The sequence below is a fragment of the Anastrepha obliqua genome, chromosome 4, assembly GCF_027943255.1.
Source record: "Anastrepha obliqua isolate idAnaObli1 chromosome 4, idAnaObli1_1.0, whole genome shotgun sequence".
NCBI lineage: Eukaryota > Metazoa > Arthropoda > Insecta > Diptera > Tephritidae > Anastrepha > Anastrepha obliqua.
The window spans coordinates 3463562-3487089 of record NC_072895.1 but is presented as its reverse complement, the minus strand read 5'-3'; the positions used below and the strand labels follow the sequence as shown (position 1 = coordinate 3487089).

The following is a 23528-nucleotide window of genomic DNA, read 5'->3' as shown; positions in this document are numbered from 1 at the left end:
TTGGTGACTCCTAAAACACTCAAGCTAAAAAGCCCATTGTATTTAGAGCTCTCGAAAGAGGGTAGATAGTCAAGGAGGGAGAATAGTGTCAGAGAAAGAGATAGGAAATAATAGAGACAGAGATAAAGGTAGAGAGAATTTTCCAGATTCTATGACAAATCTGTAAATATCCTCCGGTTTATGAGAACGACTATTTCTCATTCTCACGATAACGGAACCCAAAACTCGTAGCGTTGCTCTAGCAAAGGCAGGACATTCACAGAGAAAGTGATCAGTGCTGTCGGTCTCCTCCGAGCCAGACGGGACATTGGGTCCACAATGATTCATTTTTATATTACTTTTATTTTGAATTATCCTACATTTTCGAGTGATATTTATGGTCAAAGTATTTATGGAGATATTAAACTATAGCTTCGAAGTGTTAATCCTTAGCATCAACCAGCCATTTGCAATAAGGAAATATGGCGGTGGTTAATAAAACTCGGTGAGGGAGCTGGAGATGGTTGAAAATCATGATTACCAGTCAGATTAATTAATATTATTCCAATGCAGTCAGTAGTTTTTCTCTCGTGCTATCCGGCACCAGTTGGAAACACTAAGTGAAGCCAAGTTCATATTCATCTGAAAATGTTTAGTTACTCTTGATGAAATAATAAAGGGTTTTTCAATTGGCGCGGGTCGATTTTGGCGCCCTGTGGCAGCCATTTTGTTTTGGTGACATCTGTCAAATCTTTTGTTTATTATTCAGTTGTTTATGCCAAATCATCATGGCAAGTTACACGATTGAACAGCACGTTCAAATGATAAAACTTTATTATCAAAATGAGTGTTCATTTACGCAAACGTTGCGCGTATTGCGTCCATTTTTCGGTAGACGTGGTGGCCCTTCCAATTTCTTATGGCCCATATTGAACCATATGGACCTAGACGACATGTGGTTCCAACAGGACGGCGCTATGTGCCACACAGCAAACGCCGTTTTATTCCATTTCAACATCTACCCGCCCTTATTGAAAAACCCTTTACAAAATTCAACTACATTCGTTACGATCTGATTGAGATGAAAATTGCATTGAGAACATAACACTTTTGATAGCACAAGCCCTCTGCTCTTAAGTTACTACAGTTATGACCTTCCCAGCTGAAGATAACATTTGTATGAGAAGACTCTCCTATTCCTCGCACTTTTTGACAACTGATTCTCCGTAGTTTCACTCAATTTCATAACTGTCAACAGCTTCGTTAATTGAGTAAATATGAAACTGGCAGTTTATTTGAGATACTTCATCTTTTTCTTGTTCACCTTCAGGCTCACTAGGCGCTCAGAAAAGACAGCACTGGAAGCCCGGATGTTGTGGCTGATGATTCTAACATCATCCGCATTCGAAAACAATAGCGCACCGTTGTGCCTGAGTGATTTAGTTTTACAGCTCGAACAATCTTCTCCAACATCAAGTTAGAGACAACATTGGCACACGAGGCCATACAGCGTACATCTCTATCAAATTAAACCGAAAGTAGAGAAACTACAAACTAAAATTTAAAAAACCCTCTCCAAATGTGTATATACGTCATTACTTTCAGACTCATTTTAACCACACGTGAAATATTCGTATGTACATATGTAGCTCGTCCATTCGTCTGTTCGCTATAATAATTTATTCACACATTTATGACAAATCCGCAGCACTTAAAAATAGCTTCCCTCGCCAAAACCAGAGATCAGCGCCATTAAAATTCGAAAAAGCATACTCACATACGTGCATACATATACATATGCATAGGTACTTTTATGCATTCACTATGCACATTTCTATGCAGATATACTTCTGTGCGTATCCTACAGCCATACTCGTCCACACATACACATGTACATATACGCCTGCACTTACACATGTATACTTGTTTGCACACAAAAACATATGTTAAGATCGATGGGATTACGTTAAAAGCGATGCAGGATAGACGATGTTGCCGTAACAATGACAACATAAACAACTACAACAACCAAATAGAGAAAAGAGCAAAAACGACAGCACTGTAACGACAAATGGTGTGTTGCGGATGACAAAAATATTAATGCATTTTCGCACACACATTTGTCGCACAATTAATGCAGTGTTCCAGTCAGTGTTGTCTGCGCTGCTCCAACGCTGTCGGCCTTTTTATTTGTTTCTGCGGAATATGCGAAATAAGCGAACAATAAGAGGCTTGCCTACACCCAGCATTAAGAATTGGAACAGGCTCAGAAAATATACTAAATCGATGCGAACCATTTTGTGCTTCATATTCCTGTTTCCTTTCTATTATCAATTCCTAGAGGTTCAAGTCGGAGTATCCTATGGTTTAGGGTTAATCGGTGGAAAAATGCGCGTTTTTAATATTTATTGGCGATACTGATAGTGCTAGTTTATTCAGTCAATTTCCATAATGCAACATTTAAACAATATTTTCTTAAATTTTCATTGAACATATTGAAAATTGAGCAAGTGACAGTGTACTTTTGGAGCTGTCTCAAAGAGAAGTTGTTTCACGGTATACATCTTAACTTGAAATAATAGAATCATCTGAAACAAAATTCCGAATTATTCGTAGCATTTGGAAGTTGAAAAACTAAGGACACCTGATGTATGTATGTCGTGAAGAAGACCTATGCAAAATTTGAAAATGATTGGTGTAGTGGATTTTGAACCATGTCCCACATGGATTCCAAAAATAACAAATTTCGGAAAAACGTCTCATGGTCTGGAATTGCATTCATTTAAAAAAATAAAAAATGCAAAAAACAGTTTAGTTAATAAATTTAATTTAATAAATTATTGCCTTAATGAATTTTTTATTTTTTTATATTTTTATTATTTTTTTATTTTTATTATTTTTTAATTTTTTATAAATATTTATAGTGGTACGTAGGTAGGTAATATGGTTGAAGTACTACCTGGCACTCCCCAAGTAGCACCAAAGCGCCGTTTTGGTACCATTATGAGACCTCCAATAGCCAGAGCTGTAAATGTAATTGAGAATATTGATGGGATTTAAGTTGGCGCACTGCCCCAGGCTGTCAAAGAAAGGAGCACCCAGTTACCTTAATCGTCTAGGTGCCAAACCAACACATCGCTTGATTTTGAGATATAATTACAGGGATATAATTACATACAGCACCACATCGACTTGTTTTGTATCTACTTTTTTTCAAAACTTGTAACTTCCGTATGCTATTTTTTTAAACTGAGTCTGCAAAATATTCATTCTCACAGCGACATACATATACACAGAGCTTAGGTTAAAATGGTTGTCCAGAGAGAGGTCACACTTGGACGAAGAAATTAAATTCGTCCTTCGTGATATATACATAGATTTACAATAGATATTTGAGTTTAAAGTCATACATCAACAATTTGTTATCGACACTATTAGACTATCCATTATTAGCATAAATAATGCGTGACGCAAGAAGTCGTATCCCTTGTTCAAGCTGTAAACAGTTATTGAACCACTGGGGTGTATTTACATGATACATTAGTATGTACTTGTCCCCCCCGCCCCCCACAAACGCATGCACTCACACATATGCACTAACAGTCTTTAAAAAAGTCAACAGTGTGTGTCGCACACACCTTTCTGCCACTTGGTTTGGTTTGTTTCTCCGCAAGCTCGTCTTGTTGTTGTTACGGAACAGCACTCAAAATCACACCACCTTAACCCACCTCACCTTTTGGCTCTGCATCAGGTAAGGCAATATGTTCATATTTGCTTGACTTTGGCGCACTCTTTGTTATTGTTTTTGTAGTTGCTATTTTTCCCATTGTTGTAGTTGTTATTGAATTTTAGAGTCCCTTTTTTCTCTTTTAACTATCTTTTTGTTTTCATTGTTGTTGGTATTATTGTAAGCTTAGTCGATTTTACTGCCACAGCCACAGCCGCTGCCTCTGTGGGGCATTTTGTTGTTGGAATGATTTTCGTTGTCGCTAGCTGTTGCCGTTGTGTTGTCGTCTACTGCTGTTCAACATGCGCCAAGTATCTGAACGATGCACTTCAATGTCATATCGGATCACATCTTGTCGTATCGCATCGTCTGTGCAGCGGCTGCTTAGAGGCGACCGCGGCAGGAGTGCTCAGGAAATCGGAATAAAGTCAGAGTAGAGCAGATTTGAGTAGAAGTTTGAGGAATTGTAAGAGTGTGCCGACGAGTGGGAAGAGGTGTTTCACATTTGTCTGTCCGTCTGTCTGTCCATTTGTCTACCAATCGACTGGCCGACATTGCAGTGACATAACAATGGTGTTATTTGTACGACTTTGTGGCACGGCGGCGTGTCGCAATCTGCGACAGCTCTGCGCGCGATTATTTCGCCTATACAAAGCACAAACACCGAAACAAAGCTTTCTTATACTATATACACACGTATGCATGTATGTTTGTATGTATGTGCATATGTATATTCCGCTTGCTTTGTGATGATCAAAGTTTTTCTTCTTTATTCTCTTTAATTTGGTTGCAAGTTGTCAGTTTCAAATTGAAGAGGATCAGCAGTGAACGATCTGATCGCAGGGTTGGTAGATTCATTACATAAATATTTGCAACTGCGACACTAATTCGCGTTCAAGCAGAGAGATGACAAAATTGTTTTCTTTTTGTTTTTTTTTTTGCGCACTTCTCTTCTTTGCAATATTGATTCAGTGAACAAAAGGCGTTCAGTAGGAATTGATCGGAACAAATTGCAACACTCGTCTTGACTTATGTACTAACATTTTCATTATTTGTTTTCCTTTTGATTGTCATTTATGCAGGCTGATCTTTGTCATATTTAAGGCATTTTTCACCTTTAGTTGAGATTGACGAACATAAAACTTTATGACTCCGATTGACATAATCATTTATTTTAATGTAGAAACCATTAAAGAAATAATACAATTTTTATTACAATTATTAACTACTTAATTACAATTTTAATATAGGACAACTACTCGTAAATTGTTTTCCTTAATTCCAGGTGTATCGGCCTACGCAATTCTCGCTGAGTTCAACAAAGTATTTTTCATCGTACAGGGGTCACAACTCCACATACTCTGGCCCACTAGATGATAATGGAGCAAATACTTTCGGTGCTGGAGCATTTATTCTTTCGCACGACAAGGCCTGCATGCTTTGCTCTTTCGATCCTTCTCGAACTGCCTTAAATGCACTTAAACTCCTACTCTTCGCTTCCGTCTAAGATACTCCCGTATTAGTGCAATTCAGTAAGCAGTTCTTCGGTTCGACCGGTTTTTTATATAATTTCGCTTTGAAATCTTTTCCATGCCCGATATTTACGCTCTTATTTCGCAAAGTGCAAAGTGTGGCCAACATCAAACCGCTACTTGGCTCTCAATGGATTTGAAGGAATCAGTTGATTTTCTAGAGTAATTTTAATGATTTTTTTATGAAAACGCAGTTCACTCTCCCACAAATTTCATATAAATCTTAGATTCAAATTAAAACAAATAAATAAAATAAATAAATAAATAATTTTTATGAAAATACAGTTCATTCTCCTATAAAAGCCATATAAATCTTAGATTTGAATTTAAAAAAGTTCAAAAAAATTTCACACTTTTGAATCAGTATTTAAAAAATTTTGGATTATCCAGTTTTATAGCCCATTGGAATATTGTAGCAAGCTTCAAGTGGCTCAAAAATCGCATTGATTTTCGACCATTTTTTCCGACGGTGGTGGCTGTGTTCGTCCATATAAGAAAACAGATGTCGAGCATTCTGATTAAAACTTTGTAATTTTTTTTTGTTTGACACTTGGATTCATATGGTTTTTGTAAGGGAGTGAACTATATTTTCAAAAAACATTATTAAAATTAATTGAGACTAAACATGCTATATTGCTAAAACCGTGAACATATCCTCCAGACGAGTGTACCACCATAAAAAAATAATAATCGAAAGTCGAATGTACGTAGTCCCCCAAATTTGAAACCTTCACCTTATTGTTTGAACACACCTCGTATTTAGGAAAAAATGTTTAACATAGAAATTAGTAGAGCACTGCAACGCTGGAGTTTCCAACTGGCGTACAAGATACAGCTCGTTATTATTATCTAAAGCAAAAAATTCAAATGGATTTCTAATTATCATGATTTTTTATTCTAGATGAACTAAGAAAACTGAGAGAAATTCCAAAATTTCAACTTTTTGGAGGTTTTAAAGAAAAAAATGCCTTTCTATAAAAAAAATTTCACTTCAACTTGGTATAAAAATCTTGAAAATTTTTTATCTATTTTGTTAGTTCAAATAGAAGAGAATTTAATACTGAAGGGAACAAGCTATGATTCATTTCAAAAGGTTCATTAGTTTTTTTTTCATTAATGTACGCCAATTCAAAGAAATCATAAAATTGAAAAGTCGAGAAAAGAAGATAAAGTTTGTACTATAGCTGTCCGGTCACAGCGTAACTAAGTAACGCTCGCCTACCTTTGGCTTTGTATCTACGGAAATATTGAGAATTAGGCTCTGTAACTTTGTGGGAATATTCTGAAATATATTAGGAATCGCTTAAAACGAAAAAAAATTGATTTTTTTGACCCTATAAACCAGGCTCCTTAAGCGCCGTGAAGCCATCAGTCATCGTTGTCAATCTCATCGAACGGTAGGCCCAGGAAACATTCTGTTTCGCTAGGACGGGTCCAGAGCGAAAAGGTGCCAGAGTAAAGTATACCATCATATACTATATAGTAAAAAACAATATATGTACTATAATACTTGTAAAGTGTGGACAATTTATAGGTATCTGCGTAAGAAAACTGATAGCCGTCTTAAATCTAAGAGCTTTGCGGACTATCTGTGACTTGTGCTCAATTTCTGTTGACGCTTCTTTCGTCATTAAAGGACTAATTCTGATACACATTTTGGCAAAAGAAATGCAGAGTTTATATAAAGGGTGATTAATTTAGAAATAATACAACGAAAATTCAAATTGATTGGGCAATATTTTTTGACTACGTTGCCCCCTACTGCAGAGCCCAGCATCCGCAGTCGCCTGCCGCGGCGCGGCCGCCCACCATCATAAGACCGCAACAACAAACAGCAGGTCCAACGTACACGCGTCCCCACACCCCGAATTACAACAGTCCCACCGAGAAGATGATAATCAGATAAACCGCGAAATTAACCAAAACCGCCCCTGCGAGTGGACTGTCCTAGTAGCGTCGGACTTGAAGAAGATTTTCGATAATATCAGCCAGCAGTTTATCTGAGTGATAATGACGGTGCGTGCAGTGGTACTGTGCACTCGTCGGAAACCATGCAGATGTGGGGATGAGGTGTTTCGTGTAGAGTGGGAGTAGAAGGGCTTCAAGAATCTTCACTTCTGGGGAAAGGAGAGTTATCGGACGATAAGAATCCCCTTGGTTGGCGGGCTTCCCAGGTTTCAGTAGTGGGACCACTCTCCCTGAATTCCATTTGTCAGGAATAATGGTAGTGGTCATAGACAAATTGAAAACCCTTGTGAGGTACTCTACTCCCAATTGACCCAGTTTTTTCAACATCAGTTTGGTTCGTCAGGACCATTGGCTTTAGAAGATTCATATGGTTAATAACCCCCTGAACCTCATCGCTGGAGAAAACAAGAGGCGCACTGTTGCTCGTCAGTTTGTGCAGCCGTCTAGTGGCACTACGCTTGGATCTGTCGGCCGGAGGATGCAGTATGACTTGCCGGCTAAAATAGCTCGCGCATCTCTTCGAATCCAACGAAGTACAACCGTTGAAGGTTATATCCACCTTCCCATCGTGCTTCCTCGGGTTCGACAGGGCTCTTACGGTGGACCAGAGCTTACTAAAGTAGCCCTGTCTAGGGTACCGTACCCTATTCCAATAGTAATTATATTTTATCTAATCATTTTAAGTTCTCAAGCTCTTAAAATTACACCCGGTAGATGGCTTATAATAAGGTTTTCCAATAAGAGGTGTTATTCCCGTAAAAGATCAATGGTTTCGTTGCTTGTGTGGCACGTAGGGCCGCCTTGGTGAAAATTAAAAATCGTTAATCATCTCTCCATAGCGCAATCCATTCACCGTAACTGTTGCTCCAGCTTCATTTTCGAAAAAGTAAGGCCCTATGACTCCGCCGGACCATAAACCGCACTAAAAAGTCACATGTTGAGGATAGAGGCTTTTCAACAATAACTCTTGAATATTCTGAGCCCCAGATACGACAATTTTGCTTGTTGATGAAGCCACCGAGGTGGAAATTGGCCCCATCTCTCAAGATGATTTTTCGATGGAATTCCGGATCATTTTCATGCATTTCAACGACCCAATCAGCAAAGACACGACGTTGTTGATGATCGGCCGGCTTGAGTTCTTGTGTTAACTGGACTTTATAAGCCTTAAGACCCAAATCTTTATGCAAAATACGGTCTAATGACGTTTGTGGAATGTCTAATTCCAAAGAACGACCAGGAATGGACAAACCTGCGTTTTCTTCAACATTTTCGACTACAACAGCAATATTTTTGGTGTTTCTTGAGCGACGTGCACGGGTTTTATTGTTCACATCTCTAACTTGTCCCAACAGCTCGAATTTTTTCACCAATTTCTGTATTGCGGTCCCACAAGGTGCTTCACAATTACCCAAAAATGTTCGAGTTTTACGAACCGTCCATCCGTCTAGCAAATTTTCACCATTTTTATAGTGAATTTTAATAATTTCAATGCGTTGTTTTTATTAACGTTCCATTTTTATTAACGGCGTAGTTTCTACTTGTCAAATATCAAAAAATGACAGCTTCAAAAGTGACATCTACCGAAATATCGGGCTATTGAAAACGCTTTATATATGAATGCTTGTATTATTTACAAGCGTGCTGAAGGTGGTAACGCCAGTCCTCCATTCTATTGTTTAGTAAAGGCTTTCTGCCATGGTTCTGATATAATAATAAATATATGTATATTAAGGGGGAAGTCTACTGTGACAAGGGAAAAAACAGGCTTATTTTCCGAATTTTATTTCTAACAAAATATTGCTCGTACATAAAATCTATTTAAACTCTTATCTTTATTATATATTTAAGTTTTTGAAAAAAAAAATTTTAAGTCAAAATATTCAAAATGGCCGCTGTGGCACTTCTGCAAGCGCAGGTCCGCTTTTCTTAGGTGCCTAAACGGTGTACATGAAATCTTACGTTTCGGTGATCTAAAACAAAAAAACAAAATATTGTTATCATATACATAGTATTGACTCTCGTCTGACGTAGGATTATGTCGATAAAAAATTTTGGCGTTGAAAAAAAAATTCTTGAAATTTTTTTCTTTTTTTTTGCCTAAAATTGATGTTACTATTGTTTATAACAATTTAACAAATAACGATATCAAAAAAATCCTATGTCAGACGAGAGACACTATTACAGAGAATATATAATTAAATTTTTAAGCTGAAGAATTTTTATCAGAACTCGAGATATCGTGTACACCGTATAGAAAAGCGGACCTGCGCTTGCAGAAGTGCCACAGCGGCCATTTTGAATATTTTGACTTAAAATTTTTTTTTTTCAAAAACTTAAATATATAATAAAGATAAGAGTTTAAATAGATTTTATGTACGAGCAATATTTTGTTAGAAATAAAATCCGGAAAATAAGCCTGTTTTTTCCCTTGTCACAGTAGACTTCCCCCTTAATTCAAAAAAAAAATTTGACAAATTTAAAATTAACTTTTTAAGACTGCTAAACACAGCTTATCGGACTGTAATTATGCAATTGAGGAATTTTTGTATTCTTATAATCAGCTGTCAAAATATTGCCTAAATCTACTTTTATAATTCATAACTTTCCGGCACAATTTTTAGTATTTATTTAATTACTTATTTATAAATAAAAATGAGAAAGGATCCGACGCCAAAACGTGGCTTGATGAGTTTCTTTCAAACCCCCACTGGACGCAATGTGGTGGTGTTTGCCACCGGCGCTACTACTTTGGGGCTTTTCGTAGTTAATTATTTGCCGCATACATTCGGTTTGAAGTACTACAAGGATTTCGTTCAATGCTATCTGTAAGTTAGAAACCGAATTCCTTTCAAAATCTGCGAGTGTTTATGTGGGCTGTGAAATTACTGTTTTAGAAATGGCATTCCACGTCCGGTACCTGAGAAGGTGAAAGAACGGTTAGACAGAGCATTGGACATACTACAGTTACCAGAGTTTGAACGTAAAATTATCAAACCTTTTACCGTTTTCGGGTTCGATCTCTTCGAAGCAGGTATTTAAATTTCCACTTTCTACCTCGAGATGCTCATAATTTGATATACATTTATTGTTGTGTTTGTGCATGAAACAGGTTCAACCAAGTATAGATTTGGTGCTGCATTAGGAGTTCCCGTGAACTATGCTTATTCTGAAAAGCAGGAAATAAATCGACAGGATATACGTTTTCGTGATCAAAGTATTCAATGGAACTCAGATGCTGGAAAATTACTGCAAGACGCATTAGTTTTGACTGAAGATGAGCAACTGTTTGGCTTTTGTAAATCTATTTTGCAATTGCAAACGCACCGAGTTTTGTTGAATTCACTGTTTCCAAGTATTTCCTTTTTGTCCGTGTATACAATTGGCCATTACTTGAATATGCGAATGAACCTGCTTGCGGGACCTTTCAGCGTAAGTTATTACAATTGGTTAGACTTTCCAGAGATTGAAATTTGCGTTTATTTTCAGTTACGTCTTGTTATGTACTCAATATTGGGCTTGTTTGGTATTGGCTCTTGGTCTTTTATGAAAGACTTTAATCAAGTAAATTATGACACAGAAATCGACAAACAGCTATGCAGTTTGGGTCCTCAATTCGTCGAAGCGGGATCGGGTTACTATGATAAACTTCTAAAGAAAAATATGGCACTGCGCGAATTAATTGGTGACGATACTTATACCGCGAAAGGAAATGTGAATTACTTCATTCGGCAAAAGTCACTCCCTCTGACATTTCATAAAGCCTATTTTGAACAAAAACTGAAAGAACTTCAACAAAGTTCAAAAGGAGCAGCGGAAGTTACGAATTAATATAGATTTTGCAAATAAGTACACAATGTGTTTGTTAATATGAAAAACTTATAGTTATGAATATTGTTTATGACTTTAAAGAAAATTTACACAATGATGAATGAATTGGTGTTTTGGTATTAAGCTTTTCCCAATGGTATAATAAAACTCATATAGTCTGCCATTGCTCCCCATTCCGCACGTTTTGTTTGGAATACTATAATCCAACTGATTAAAATGGCTGCCCATACCAGTGAGCCTATCAGTGAAAAGATCACATCTGAAAACATATTTTTCACAAATTAGTTGAACTTAGAATGTGTATGGGAATGGATATACATCTCTTACATTTCTTAATTTTTGTCTGTTCAGGATAAGGAGTCACCCGAAATGCTTCGTTAAAGAACCAGCACACATTGATGGTCCATACAAATGGCAAAAACGCCCACCCAGCTGAGTATAAGTTGAAAAGTGAGTCGAAATTAAATATTGTTTGGAAAGCTGAATTTGTCAATAATTTACCTCTGAAATAGGTTCGGCACAACTGCAATTTTTTTTCATTTGTAGCCTTAGAAATATCCATAATTCTGTAGACTAAATATAAAATACTAGTAAAGCGAAATTATGTTGTACAAGACAAATAAAACTTAATCTGATGACAAGTGCCCAGCTGGTTATAAACATTTATTTTTATTGGATGCACTGTCATTAAAATGCAATAGCAGCGTTGCCCAACCTTCAAAAGCATTGATGTAGGTTAGCCGGCTCTCAGCTAATTTGACAGAATCAGCGGACGGGCTGACGTAGAAGGAGTTATGAATGGGTTTGTTTACGAAAAAGTAACTTTAAATTATCTGTTTAGTAATGAAATGGATTGTAAACATAAACGGAAAATTTTATTTAACAATTTATTTAACATCTAAATTCTTTTTTTTTTTTATTAACTTTCGTTTATTTGCAATCTATTTTTAAAATAGTAAGCAAATTATATAACTATTTAACAATTTGACTTATATATATTATTGAAAGAGATAAAATTAATATGATCAATGTGGCATCAATGGTCGATCACCATTTTTCACATTTGTGCTTAATTGGTCTTCGTGAAACGGCGTTGGTGAAATATTTAAACGCGCAAAAGTGAAGCGAACGTTTTGAAAGGTTAAAAGTAGTAATTAGCGCGCTGAAATGTCTGAAATAGATAATTTGGAGTCGTTGAGCAACGCAGATATACGAAAAAAGTGCTTACAATATGGTTTGCCTAATGTGCCAGTCACGGACTCCAGCCGAAATACGTTGATAAAAAAATTGCGCGCTTCGATATCTGGTTCGCAAACTTCGCAACCAAAGAAGACTCCGCGTCGTGAGACTATACATGTCTCTAAAACAACCGAGAGTAAGGAAGATGTAAAAGTGGACTCTGAGCGACGTACTCCGAGTAGGGGAGCAGGCAGGAGAACAATTGCGGGAACGCCAACAGCTGAATTACAGAAAGCAACTGAAATTCAAGCACAAGCACCTGAAACGATAGTGCCGGCTCCCATTGGCGCACGTCGAAGATCAACCCGCGAATATGAAATTCCACCAACACAAAAGGAGTCAAAACCGGCTAAGATCTATAATCCTGTTATACTTGAGAGTGATGAAGAAGATAGTGAGTTGTTATTGGCTGCTGAGCAAGCAGAACAAAGAGATAAGCCAGTTCCGGCAGCACAAGATGAAAGGAATGTACGCTCACGTTCATCGCGATCAGTTTCTTTGTCAAAGACGGGCGTGGTAACCACATCGTATAGTCAAGGGATATCTAAGCCTTTAGCTCAAGTTCCTGAGGTATGAATTTGTTATAATTTGATATACATATTTAAAACCTTATTCCTTAGTTACCCAGTCGCAATCTACCGTATGAGAGTTTATCACGGGAAGTATATAAACCTCAAATAAATGCAAACATTGGACGCTATAGCTTGCACCCCAACTTTACACAGCAGACCAGCATTGGAGTGAAGAAAGAAGTGCCAGCCATTTCGCGCTACAGTACAAATACACTATTATATGCTTCAAAGGCTACACCTCTTTACAATGAGCAAAGTGATGATAATGAGGAAACCGAGAAACAAGATTACGAGACACCATTTTTGAGCAATTTTGCTCGCAATTTGAATCGCCTCAAATCTGAAGGGGTGGTACTTGGTAAATCCAGCGCTTTTGGAACCTCTGAGTTCGGAGAAGACTATGCATCGCCTCGTCCAATACAACGTGCAAAACGATTTGAAATTACTGGACGACGTCCGGCAAAGGATTCCATTGCCGAGTCTTTTCGTCAATTGCTCATTGCACTGGACCGAAAGTATAACTTAAGGCTTTATGTAGTCCTTGCGACTTTGTTTCTAATAATGGCGCTGATTTATGTTATTTTGTATCAATGAGTTTATGTAATTTTTTCAATTCAAATATTTTGTCTGTGAAACCATTTATGTCTAAAGTTTCAATTCGCATGTCCCCAAAAATGCTTTTAAAATGTCTCTTGTAGTAAATGTCTCCTTTGCAATGTATATCACTGTTTGGCATTTTAACTAAAGTTGTAAGTTTTCAAAAGGTTCGTATTGAGTTTTTCAGCGCATTGACTCTGGCAATTATTACTGGGAGGAATTGTAGAAATAATTTTCTTTACATGGTTAAGTTGTTAAATAAATCTTTCATGTCTCCATTTTTTTATTTTTTATGTTTCTACATATTAACAGTAAATTTTCTTGAGTACCAACGTGGTAACGTAATGCAAAATTAGAAGCACGTAGAACTTAGGAAATAAAATTATTAAACTCCTTACGACTGGCTTTAACCCGCTATAGGATTCGCATGTATGGTGACACTATTAATTTTCTTCTCAACGTGCGGGCGATAAGTTTTAGGATTCACAGGCAGTTTTTCCAGTTCATCTAACGCATCAAATCCATCTATCACTCTGAAAAACAATTCAATGATTGTCGAGGCACAAAGTATTGTTTTACTAACCTTCCAAAAAGTGTATACTTCAGGTCTAGATTAGGTTGCGCCGCGTACGTAATGAAGAATTGGCTGGCGTTCGCATTGGGACCATTATTTGCCATTGATATCATACCACGATCGGAATGCTGTAAATAAATCGTTTACTCTTAGCTTTCCTTTAAATATAAAACTTACCTTAAGTGTGTCCTTAAATTCATCTTCAAATTTTGCGCCCCATATTGATTTCCCATTTTTGCCAGTATTTGTAGGATCACCGGTTTGCACAATGAAGCCTTTTATATTCCGAATAAACGCGCATCCGTTGTAATACTCGCTGGCACAAAGTGCCAAAAAATTGTGGCATGCCTTTGGACAATCCTCACAGAAAAGTTCGATTTTGATGTCGCCCACGTCTGTATGTAATGTAACGGACTGAAAGTAATTAAACAAAATAAATGCTTGTATTGTAATAATACGCAAACTAAAATTATAACTTGTTTACCATTGCGAAATTATGTACAAAAACTAAAAACATACGGTGTTTATAAAAAAAGCGTTCGCATTATTTAAGGATGCCGTATTGATGGAAAAAGTATTACAAAATAAGTTAAAGGGCTGCGCTTTGTGCTGCTTTGTGTTAAAGCCCGAAGTCACTAGTCAAGCGGCAAGGTAAAATTCCGGTTTGAACAAACTATATGAGTAGCGTAAGCCAAGGCGCATTTATTAAAGGTGATGTCACTAGACCAATATTGTTTTGTATGTTTGATTGACACGGCAAAGTAGAAAACAAATGGCCTCGGGTGACGGTCAAGCATTGTTTGACAAGAACTTTATATGTGTGCGTGTCGGCTGATTGACGCTAATATCCAAGGTGGATTTAATAAGGTGACAGCATTCACCCAGCTGAATTTTTCGCCGTAGTGATGGCTTACGTCAAAATGATATGCTTTGTTTGTATGTATTGGTATGTTTACATTCGTATGTTTACATTTGCTTGCTGATTTTGACATGATGCTTGCACCAAACGCAACAACAAATACATCTAGGGTTTTACTTATATGTGTTTGCTGTCACCTGTAATAAATTCGCCTTGCTAATATCTAAAATTTTTGATTTTCATCATTCAAAAGCCGACAACAAGTATGTGTGACACGACGACACCCGACTGCACTAACACACACAAAGCTCAGTCAAGCATGCTGGACCGTTCGCGAGGCCAAAAGAATAAATTCGCCGTGTTTCTTTATGTGCTGACAGCTAAAAATGATAGAATACACGATTGCGCCTTGCTCAATCAAACACAAACAAACTGCGGAAAAACTTTAGTATAATGTATATCGCTTTGGAAAAAACGGTAAAAAGGGGGTGATAGAGGGGTGTATCCCCATCTTAAAACTGAAAACAGAACCAGCCGGAGGCTTATAGTTTTTAAGTAATTTAATGTTAAAGTTCTATAATTTAGCGAAAAGTTGGTGTTGCCATACACCTGAAATGAAAACGAAGTTCGCACGCAGGGATGTTAAGTGGAAGGTTCATTGTAAAACCTCAGTATTTTTTGGTGTAATTTAAAGTTGAGAAATAATTTGGAAATAAAAACATACAACTTATTTAAACTTAAAAACAATGTTATTAAGCGTATCACAAAAAATAATAAAGTAATTAAAATTAAATTAAATTAATTAACACAGTATTTTTGCGTAGAACTTCTTATCGCGTGGGCGGCCTTCGGCCTCACTTCAAAAAAATAACCCTCATCAGTCCAACTCCGGCTACGCAATCCACAGTATTTTTGCGTAGAACTCCTTTTCGCGTGGGCGGCCTTCGGCCGCGCTTCAAAAAAAAAATAACCCTCATCAGTCCAACTCCGGCTACGCAATCGACAGTATTTTTGCGTAGAACTCCTTTCCGTGTTAAAACCATTGAACCCAAAATTAAAACGTCATATGCGTGTATGTAGTAAGGAGGCACAATAACCCCCACCCCCATGATTAACACTAAACTCAAGAACTTATTTTTTGTTTTCATTTGCAGGCATTCGGCAATACCATACTGTTGGCATTCCAATCTTCTTCTTATTCGCGCTTAAAATTGGAATGTGATTGCATAGGCAAATGAATTTGCATTTAATTTTAATAGATATAATTAGAATATTAGCATAAAAATCGGTAAAAACACGCGTGTGGATGTATATTTGGTGAATTTTAGTGAAATGTTAAAAAATATACAGTGTAATGTGGCAAATTATAGTGAAGTTCCCGAGGGCATTATGAATGTAAATAATTTAAAAATTATTATTTCCCGAATAATTTAATGTTATAAAGAGTGTTCCTTAACACTTCATTAACATTTCCACCAAGTTTCATTAAAAAAAACATTATAGTTTGCCAGAAATTCCAAAATATACATTGTTCTAAATTCCAGCCCAAACTGCATTTGGAGACTCTATATTAATTTGTGCTATCTCAATTTAACACACGGCACTTCGTTCATTTGTTTGTTTAGATTAAATGTCAAAAATCACAATATTACCAAACCATTCACTGAATTTTCACAAACATTTAATTTCTTCTCCTTTTGTTTGTTTTGTATTGTTAAGGAGACGGATATCAGACTCGTCAAAATCGCGAAAAATAAAGTAACTGACGCCACCTTCTGTATTCAATTCGCCTTGGATGTATATGCAAAACACGCTGAATATAAGCGTTTTGGAAGCAGTGTAGCCTATATTACACTTGCCGTCAAACTATCGCAATTGCTTGCAAACAAGGTGGATTTAATTAATAAATTCGCCTTGCTTGCAAAGTAGCTCTTGGGAAGAAATGTTTGAAGACATCGTATTTATGGTCCAATTGTCGTTCGGTCATGAAATTAATGCCTTTATTCCCTTTACAAAATCAGCGGCCGTCCTATTTGCAGCCTGAACGCAGAAGGTCAAACTTGATTTGAACATCCCGGTATAAGTAAGGAATAAGTGCTGTTTCGCTAAATAAAGGAAATTGTATGCGAAAACTAAAATGTCGAAAGTTAATGATCAATTTTACGAATTTTAAAAACGTTATTATTTCAAAAACTACTGTGTGAAATGAAATACCACATGCTTAATTTGCTTTTGACTACACTTTGATAAACCGCATTTTTGGTGGAAACGGTAGCGAAACGGTTTGTATTCTTTATTTGGTCCCTCTTTCTCATAAAAAAAAAAGAAAAACAAAAAGGTGGCACGTGTGTTCATAATTAAGTTGCTCCAATTTGGGTGTTGGCGACTATTAGGACGCAATGGTTGAAGCTTGTTTAAACACCCCACTGAGAAGTTTTAGCGAGGGGATTTACTCAGGTAGTCAAGGAGCAAAACATAATGGTAACCATACAACGCTGGTCCAACTACGTTTTGAATTTTATTCAATATAAGCTTAATTTACTATCTATAGACCTAGATTGACCTCAGCTTACCAGAAATCCGTTCGATTGGTGAAGAAATCCGCACCATACTAACTCTTTACATGCCTGTTCAAACCAGCTTCTCCAACAAAATTTTCCTTATTATTTGAACCCGTCGAAATGCCAAATTTGAGTTAACCCCGATTACAACACTTAGAGGAAACCCTTTCTTCGTAAGACTACTAGAACAATAACAGTATGTATTAAGAATTTACTTAATGAAAATCGCATTTCTGTTATGAAGTTCACGCACTCGACTTTCAACATTTAGACTCGAACAGAAGTAACTTTTTGAGACTATTGCTTCGTCTTATATATAGCCGTTTGTCTGCGTATGTTTTTAAATGGTAAACTAGAATAAGTTTATCCTCAAGCTAATTAGAAGAAACCGTAGGGTTTTCCAAGAGGTGGCTCTGTGATCTGTACATCCTTAAAAATCGTGTTTATGGTCCGATTTCAAATCGTACAATTTTCAGCACCTGTATATACCAACGCATATTTTAGTAAAATTTAATCTGGGCTGGCGATTTCGCCCATTTTCTATTCTAAACTACCTTTGACAAGAATAATATGTGTACCAAGTTTTTTTGAATTATATTAATTTTTATTGTGCATGGACGAACGGACAGACACGACTAAATAACACGACAGTCGGTTCTACGTTACCGAAACGACCCGGATTTATATCCGGCCAAGGACTGTCACTCCAGCAGCATTCCCCGTATGTAAGTATGGGGAATGTTTATGCTGCTACAACAACAACAACTAAATAAAGTCCGCTCATCATTATGAGCATATTTTTATATATTTACTGTCTATATCTGATCTTTGTGATATAAAGGGTGTTTTTTTAGAGGTTAGGTTTTCAAGTTGACACTACTTTTTTCGTAGATGGTCCGAAAATATAGGTTTTTGTTCAGCGATGAAGCTCACTTTTGGTTGAATGGGTATGTCAATAAGCAAAATTGTCGCATTTGGAGTGAACATAATCCACAAGCCATTGCTGAGACGCCGTTACATCCTCAAAAAGTCACTGTTTGGGGTGCTCTATGGGCAGAGGGAATCATTGGTCCATATTTCTTTAAAAATGAAGCCGGCCATAATGTTACAGTCAATGGAGAGCGCTATAGAGCCATGATTAATGACTTTTTCGTGCCTGAATTGGACGATGTTGACGTGGACGACCTTTGCTTCCAACAAGACGGCGCTACATGCCATAAAGCCAACGCAACAATCGGTTTATTGAAGGAAACTTTTGGTGAGCGCATTATCTCGCGCCGTGGACCTGTGGCGTGGCCTCCATGATCGTGCGATATAACACCGCTGGACTATTTCTTGTGGGGCTATGTGAAGTCGCTTGTCTACGCAGATAATCCCGAGACGATTGACGTCTTGAAAAAGAATATTCGGCGCGTTATTGCTGACATACGGCCCCAATTGCTGCAAAAAGTGGTCGAAAATTGGGCCTCTCGGCTGGAATTTATTCGAGCCAGCCGCGGCGGCCACTTGCCCGAAATCATTTTTAAAACATAATGGCAAACCCTTATCTTTATAATAAAGCTAAATTCTTGGCCATAACATTAAATTATATACGTTTTATTTCATCTTGAAAACCTAACCTCTAAAAAAAAACACCCTTTATATGCACAACCGTTTTGCCGCCCATACCAACGGTTTAATATAATATTTCTCACAAATTTCTCCCTTTCTTTGAATATAAAACTCTCACTTGTCGCTCATCGAAATCGCTTACAACAATTAGTCGATCAAGCACTTGAGGAACTTTTTCATGACTGAAATACATCGAAGGTTTCCCATTGCCTGCTGAGTGGCGACCGCCATTAGAAAAAACGTTTCCTAACATTTGATGTTTCATGCTCGGAGATTCGAATTACGCACCAACCCATTTGGCTACCGCGGCCGCTTACGCGCTAGTTATTTGGGGTTTTCTTATTATTTATGTTAGCCGTCAGTAAATATGATAATATGTGACATTTTACCTGCATTTGCACTCGAAAAAAAGACATTTTTTTGCTTTTTCTTCCGTTTTATTACATAAGTTCCCTTACTGTTTAAATAATTTTTATAAATATGTGTTAATGATGGCTTCTGTTAAATACTTAGTTATGTAGAATGGAAACAAATTCAATGATGTTGTACTTTTAAAATGAATCAGATAATTTACGAAATAATTAATAATGTATAACTTTTGTTACGAAAATTTTTAGCAAAACTTTTGTAATAAACGGAATTTGTTACAAGTAATCGATAAAAGAAAGTAAAATAAAATAAGTTCATTTTCAAGTAATCGATAAAAGAAAGTAAAATAAAATAAGTTCATTGAATAATAAATTTTGCAGTTTGTTTAAAAAACATAAAATCAATTAAAAAAAAAAAAAAATATACTTCATATATAATGCGTAAGATAAAATAAGTGGAAATTTTGCAGTTTGCTTAAAAAAATTAATTAAATTCAAAATAAAAAGAGACTTCATATATAATGCGTAAGATAAGTTCAAATTAAAAAAAAAAAATTATTCATTTCAAAATAAAAATATACTTCAAATGTAATGCATTTTGTTAGTAAAATTAATCGACACGTTCATATGTGTAGGAGCTGAATATTAATTCGCCTAAAACTATACTTTTTTTTGGATTTTTTTGTTATTTGACTTTTTTTTACATTTTTATTTTTTTAGATATATAATTGAATTTGAATAAAATACGATAATTTTGCCTTTACTCTTAACTTTCTCCAAGTTGACATTTGGTATGTGCGCCAGTGTGAATTGCATAACTGACTAAATAAGGATGTATGTAAGCATTTCTTTTGTTGTCCCTTTTCTTTAAAAAGTGCTTCAATTTGGTGTTGGTGTTGTTGATGTTGTTTCCTTTGTCGTTATGAATAAGCTAGCGGCACATACATACATTTTCAAGATGTTTTTAATATGTCAACTTAGTCTTCAATGTGGTAGATAAGGAAGAAATTCTCAGAATCGTCAGCAGTAGCTGGTGGTGCCATCGGCGATTTCCTTGACAAAGGTTGGAATCCCATGATCAAGAAAGTCTCTAAAAGACATGCACGATCTGGTCGGTTCTTGTTTACACACAACACAACTGCATCCACATCCAACTTCTCCTCGGCGAATTCTAGCAAGGATATGAATGTATCCTTTGAAGCCTCTGGTGGAAGCTCCTCAGGCATTGCAACGTACAAGATGTTATTTATGGGGTTCAAAACCTGTACAAAAAGTTGAAAAAAAAAACACACACACATACATTTAAAGGATACGTATAAATTATGTCCAGAATTGTGTCTTGTGACATCCGTGTACTTACCGACTCCCATTTCGTATATTTGTTTTCAGTTACGTGCAATTTGATGGTAATGCGAGTTGGATTGTCGTGTTGCAAAATGTGTTTGACCATCTCTTGGCAATCGTCTTCAGAATACAGTGAATGCACATCACTACTATGCTGTGAGTCACTGCCGTCCGATTCAGAGCACTCCGACGAAGAGCGGATGCTTTCGAATGCATTGCCACCACCTGAATCCACAGAAGTCTTCCGAGAATAATCTGCAGCAGATGTAAAAATTATGTCATATTTTCTGGGTGATTGTAAAGTTTTTTGTTGTTTAACGTACCAGTTAAGAGTGACGCCCTATCGTGATCAGTTCTGTGGTGGGTAGGGACATCAAAACCACCACAGAGGCCCTACGCCGAGAGAGATACAGAAGGACTCAGTCGACATGTTGGTAGCGCAAGAGGAGGTGGAGACGGTACGCGCCTTAGATACACTGGGGAATCCAAGCGCATTTTCATTAACTTCTCTTCTACTACTGATACTACTACTAAACGTTGGGTCGCTGTAATATAAAAATATATCCTTTTTATTAAAAATCAACTTTTCCATACAAAAATATATATGATCTGCCAGCAAGGAAGTCAATTGTAGTGATACGAGGATTATAATGGGTGTTTAATAATATCGAAATGAGCATTTAACGTTTGTTCAATATATAAATTGGAAATTATTTCTAAGAAATATTATCACAGTGATTTTCTTGGTCATAGCCAGGTTGCTAAGAAGCATTTGTTAGCATTTTATGATGCTGTGTTATCTTTATTATTTTATCAAGTGGCTGTGCAGCGTGTTTGCATTATTTTGAAATTGTTAATATTTAAATTTGTTATTCCTTTATTTACACAACCTCAATACCTGTGGTGATGATGCACTAAAAACGAGTCAGAATGGGTAAACACAAATAATGCGAAGATAAGATTATGAGCAAGAAAATCCTATTATGTATACTATTCTACGGTAAGAAAACTTGTTTTACGATCATATTTCATGGAGTGAAGGGAATCACACGTCCCCCCTAGTTGAAGGCAACAGCTTACCACATAAACAAACAATTTACTTAAAAAAATAATGAAAATATGAGATAAATTAAAATTTAAATTTTTTCAAACCACAAAATGTTTAAATCTAATCTAAACTAGGGGTTACCGTTCTTTTAAAATTGTTAACTGTACTTTGTATGTTTATAAATAATATTTATAAATAGTGAAATAATAAAAATAGGGAAATCACGAAAGAACTAAGTTAATAAAAATTATAGTTTTTATGTACTTTCATTTCCGACAGTTTTGAAAGCACTGGCTTCGTTGTTGCCAACGCCTCGCAAACTGTGTGTCAAGCATAATGGCAAGCACATTCAGCATGCAAATGGCGAGCTCGTGCGAGTTGCTTTTCGGTTGTCAAACGAGTGTAAACGTTTTAATTGTGGTGTGTGAAAAAAAGCGTTTGCCCCACGTTCACGATTAAAAATATTCTATTTCCGTAGCAAATAACACAGTTTAAAGAAAAATGTCTATTGGTGTACCAATAAAAGTGCTGCATGAGGCAGAGGGGCATATTATCACGTGTGAAACAATAACCGGTGAAGTTTACCGAGGCAAACTCATCGAGGCGGAGGACAACATGAATTGCCAAATGACACAAATCACAGTCACGTATCGTGATGGACGTACTGCAAACTTGGAAAATGTATACATACGCGGCTCTAAAATCCGTTTTCTAATCCTGCCTGACATGCTGAAGAACGCGCCAATGTTTAAAAAGCAAACGGGTAAAGGGTTAGGCGGAACGGCTGGGCGAGGAAAAGCGGCGATACTACGCGCGCAAGGTAATAGAGCCGGCATTTGTATTTAGTGGAGAATTGTACGAAATAATTTTTTGATTTGCAGCTCGAGGAAGGGGACGAGGCGGACCAGGTGGTGGTGGTAGAGGTGGGCCGCCAACGGGCGCGCCAGGTGGTGGCCGAGGAGCTTGGCAAGGAGGACCGACGGGTGGACGTGGTCGTGGTGGTCTTTAAGCAATTAGTATTTTAATTCCTATAAATTAAGTTTGGATTACAATGAAGTAAAGGCGTTATTTGAATAAAAAACAACATCAGCTGAAATCTCTTATCTGGTTATTAAGTTTTATTCAATTCTGGAAGATCTATATTTTTCCGGCAGTAAATATATCAACGGACAAATCCACAAATATGTGACTTTAAAAGCAAGGTTGCAATAACATCTATACACATAACTATGTGCCGTAACCCTTTGCACTCGGAATGCCAGCACTGCTGGCATGAGCATTTATTTCGGTAATTCGAAATGCAGACATTGCTGGCATGAAGAAGATGAGACAGGGCGTAATAAACAAAACAATAAAACGGGCGATAACATGAAAGAAAAGGAGATCCTTTTTGGTAGTTTGCCTAAGAATTGGGTAATTAGTTAGGTTAGATGTAATAAGGTACAATAAGATGTTGTTAAATTTCAAAGGATGTTGAGATTCATTAAACTTTTGTTCGGCAACGTGAGCAGTTTAATTTTCCTACAATTTTTTTTTTGTGCTTGTAACAATGGATAAGAAAAAGCAGAAAGTGGTTAATAGTATGGTAGTAGTGGTGATAAGTATATCTGTGAAATGGACACTGAACTCCAAGATTTATTGGAAGATGAGAATTTTCATAGTGAGTTGTTGGAAGGAAATGTGAAAATGGTCTCCGAGTGCAAAGGGCTAAAGTTAAT

The 23528-nt window shown here is 36.7% G+C and overlaps 6 protein-coding genes across 6 annotated transcripts in view; 3 read left to right on the top strand and 3 right to left on the bottom strand.

Moving 5' to 3' along the window:
- The first annotated feature begins 9771 nt into the window (after positions 1-9771).
- Positions 9772-11213, top strand: LOC129245928 (transmembrane protein 177). The gene is made up of 4 exons (XM_054884374.1): positions 9772-10034; positions 10104-10240; positions 10319-10638; positions 10696-11213. Exons 1-4 carry the CDS (start codon positions 9862-9864, stop codon positions 11035-11037), a joined length of 972 nt encoding a protein of 323 aa, XP_054740349.1. The 5' UTR covers positions 9772-9861; the 3' UTR covers positions 11038-11213.
- Positions 11068-11699, bottom strand: LOC129245929 (gamma-secretase subunit pen-2). The gene is made up of 3 exons (XM_054884375.1): positions 11539-11699; positions 11365-11469; positions 11068-11296 (listed from the first exon to the last, which is right to left on the bottom strand). The coding sequence occupies exons 1-3, from the start codon at positions 11597-11599 to the stop codon at positions 11157-11159; spliced, it is 306 nt and encodes a 101-aa protein (XP_054740350.1). The 5' UTR covers positions 11600-11699; the 3' UTR covers positions 11068-11156.
- A 418-nt stretch (positions 11700-12117) lies between these two features.
- Positions 12118-13568, top strand: LOC129245603 (otefin). Its single transcript, XM_054883870.1, has 2 exons — positions 12118-12846; positions 12897-13568. The coding sequence occupies exons 1-2, from the start codon at positions 12205-12207 to the stop codon at positions 13440-13442; spliced, it is 1188 nt and encodes a 395-aa protein (XP_054739845.1). The 5' UTR covers positions 12118-12204; the 3' UTR covers positions 13443-13568.
- Positions 13569-13691: 123 nt separating this feature from the next.
- LOC129245604 (peptidyl-prolyl cis-trans isomerase-like 3) lies at positions 13692-14633 on the bottom strand. The gene is made up of 4 exons (XM_054883871.1): positions 14504-14633; positions 14197-14433; positions 14029-14147; positions 13692-13978 (listed from the first exon to the last, which is right to left on the bottom strand). Exons 1-4 carry the CDS (start codon positions 14534-14536, stop codon positions 13852-13854), a joined length of 516 nt encoding a protein of 171 aa, XP_054739846.1. The 5' UTR covers positions 14537-14633; the 3' UTR covers positions 13692-13851.
- A 4832-nt stretch (positions 14634-19465) lies between these two features.
- Positions 19466-23528, bottom strand: part of LOC129243488 (ornithine decarboxylase antizyme) — a 33301-nt gene continuing 29238 nt past the window's right edge. The window contains 4 exon segments of the mRNA XM_054880540.1: positions 19466-20680; positions 20779-21017; positions 21086-21140; positions 21142-21307. Coding sequence (XP_054736515.1) covers positions 20396-20680; positions 20779-21017; positions 21086-21140; positions 21142-21307 — 745 coding nt within the window. The 3' untranslated portion in view covers positions 19466-20395.
- On the top strand, positions 22112-22906 carry LOC129243489 (small nuclear ribonucleoprotein Sm D3). Its single transcript, XM_054880541.1, has 2 exons — positions 22112-22630; positions 22692-22906. The coding sequence occupies exons 1-2, from the start codon at positions 22312-22314 to the stop codon at positions 22817-22819; spliced, it is 447 nt and encodes a 148-aa protein (XP_054736516.1). The 5' UTR covers positions 22112-22311; the 3' UTR covers positions 22820-22906.

Excerpts from the sequence above, each read along its gene's own strand:
- LOC129243489 (XM_054880541.1), top strand. The coding sequence starts at position 22,312 with ATGTCTATTGGTGTACCAATAAAAGTGCTGCATGAGGCAGAGGGGCAT. Across the intron at positions 22,631-22,691 it reads GGCGATACTACGCGCGCAAG|CTCGAGGAAGGGGACGAGGC; the intron begins GTAATAGAGCCG and ends TTTGATTTGCAG.
- LOC129245603 (XM_054883870.1), top strand. The coding sequence starts at position 12,205 with ATGTCTGAAATAGATAATTTGGAGTCGTTGAGCAACGCAGATATACGA. Across the intron at positions 12,847-12,896 it reads CTTTAGCTCAAGTTCCTGAG|TTACCCAGTCGCAATCTACC; the intron begins GTATGAATTTGT and ends CTTATTCCTTAG.
- LOC129245928 (XM_054884374.1), top strand. The coding sequence starts at position 9,862 with ATGAGAAAGGATCCGACGCCAAAACGTGGCTTGATGAGTTTCTTTCAA. Across the intron at positions 10,035-10,103 it reads GATTTCGTTCAATGCTATCT|AAATGGCATTCCACGTCCGG; the intron begins GTAAGTTAGAAA and ends TTACTGTTTTAG. Across the intron at positions 10,241-10,318 it reads GTTCGATCTCTTCGAAGCAG|GTTCAACCAAGTATAGATTT; the intron begins GTATTTAAATTT and ends TGCATGAAACAG.
- LOC129245604 (XM_054883871.1), bottom strand. The coding sequence starts at position 14,536 with ATGTTTTTAGTTTTTGTACATAATTTCGCAATG. Across the intron at positions 14,434-14,503 it reads TTGTACATAATTTCGCAATG|TCCGTTACATTACATACAGA; the intron begins GTAAACAAGTTA and ends AATTACTTTCAG. Across the intron at positions 14,148-14,196 it reads AATTTAAGGACACACTTAAG|CATTCCGATCGTGGTATGAT; the intron begins GTAAGTTTTATA and ends ATTTATTTACAG.
- LOC129245929 (XM_054884375.1), bottom strand. The coding sequence starts at position 11,599 with ATGGATATTTCTAAGGCTACAAATGAAAAAAAATTGCAGTTGTGCCGA. Across the intron at positions 11,470-11,538 it reads GTGCCGAACCTATTTCAGAG|CTGGGTGGGCGTTTTTGCCA; the intron begins GTAAATTATTGA and ends ACTTATACTCAG. Across the intron at positions 11,297-11,364 it reads ACAGACAAAAATTAAGAAAT|ATGTGATCTTTTCACTGATA; the intron begins GTAAGAGATGTA and ends ATATGTTTTCAG.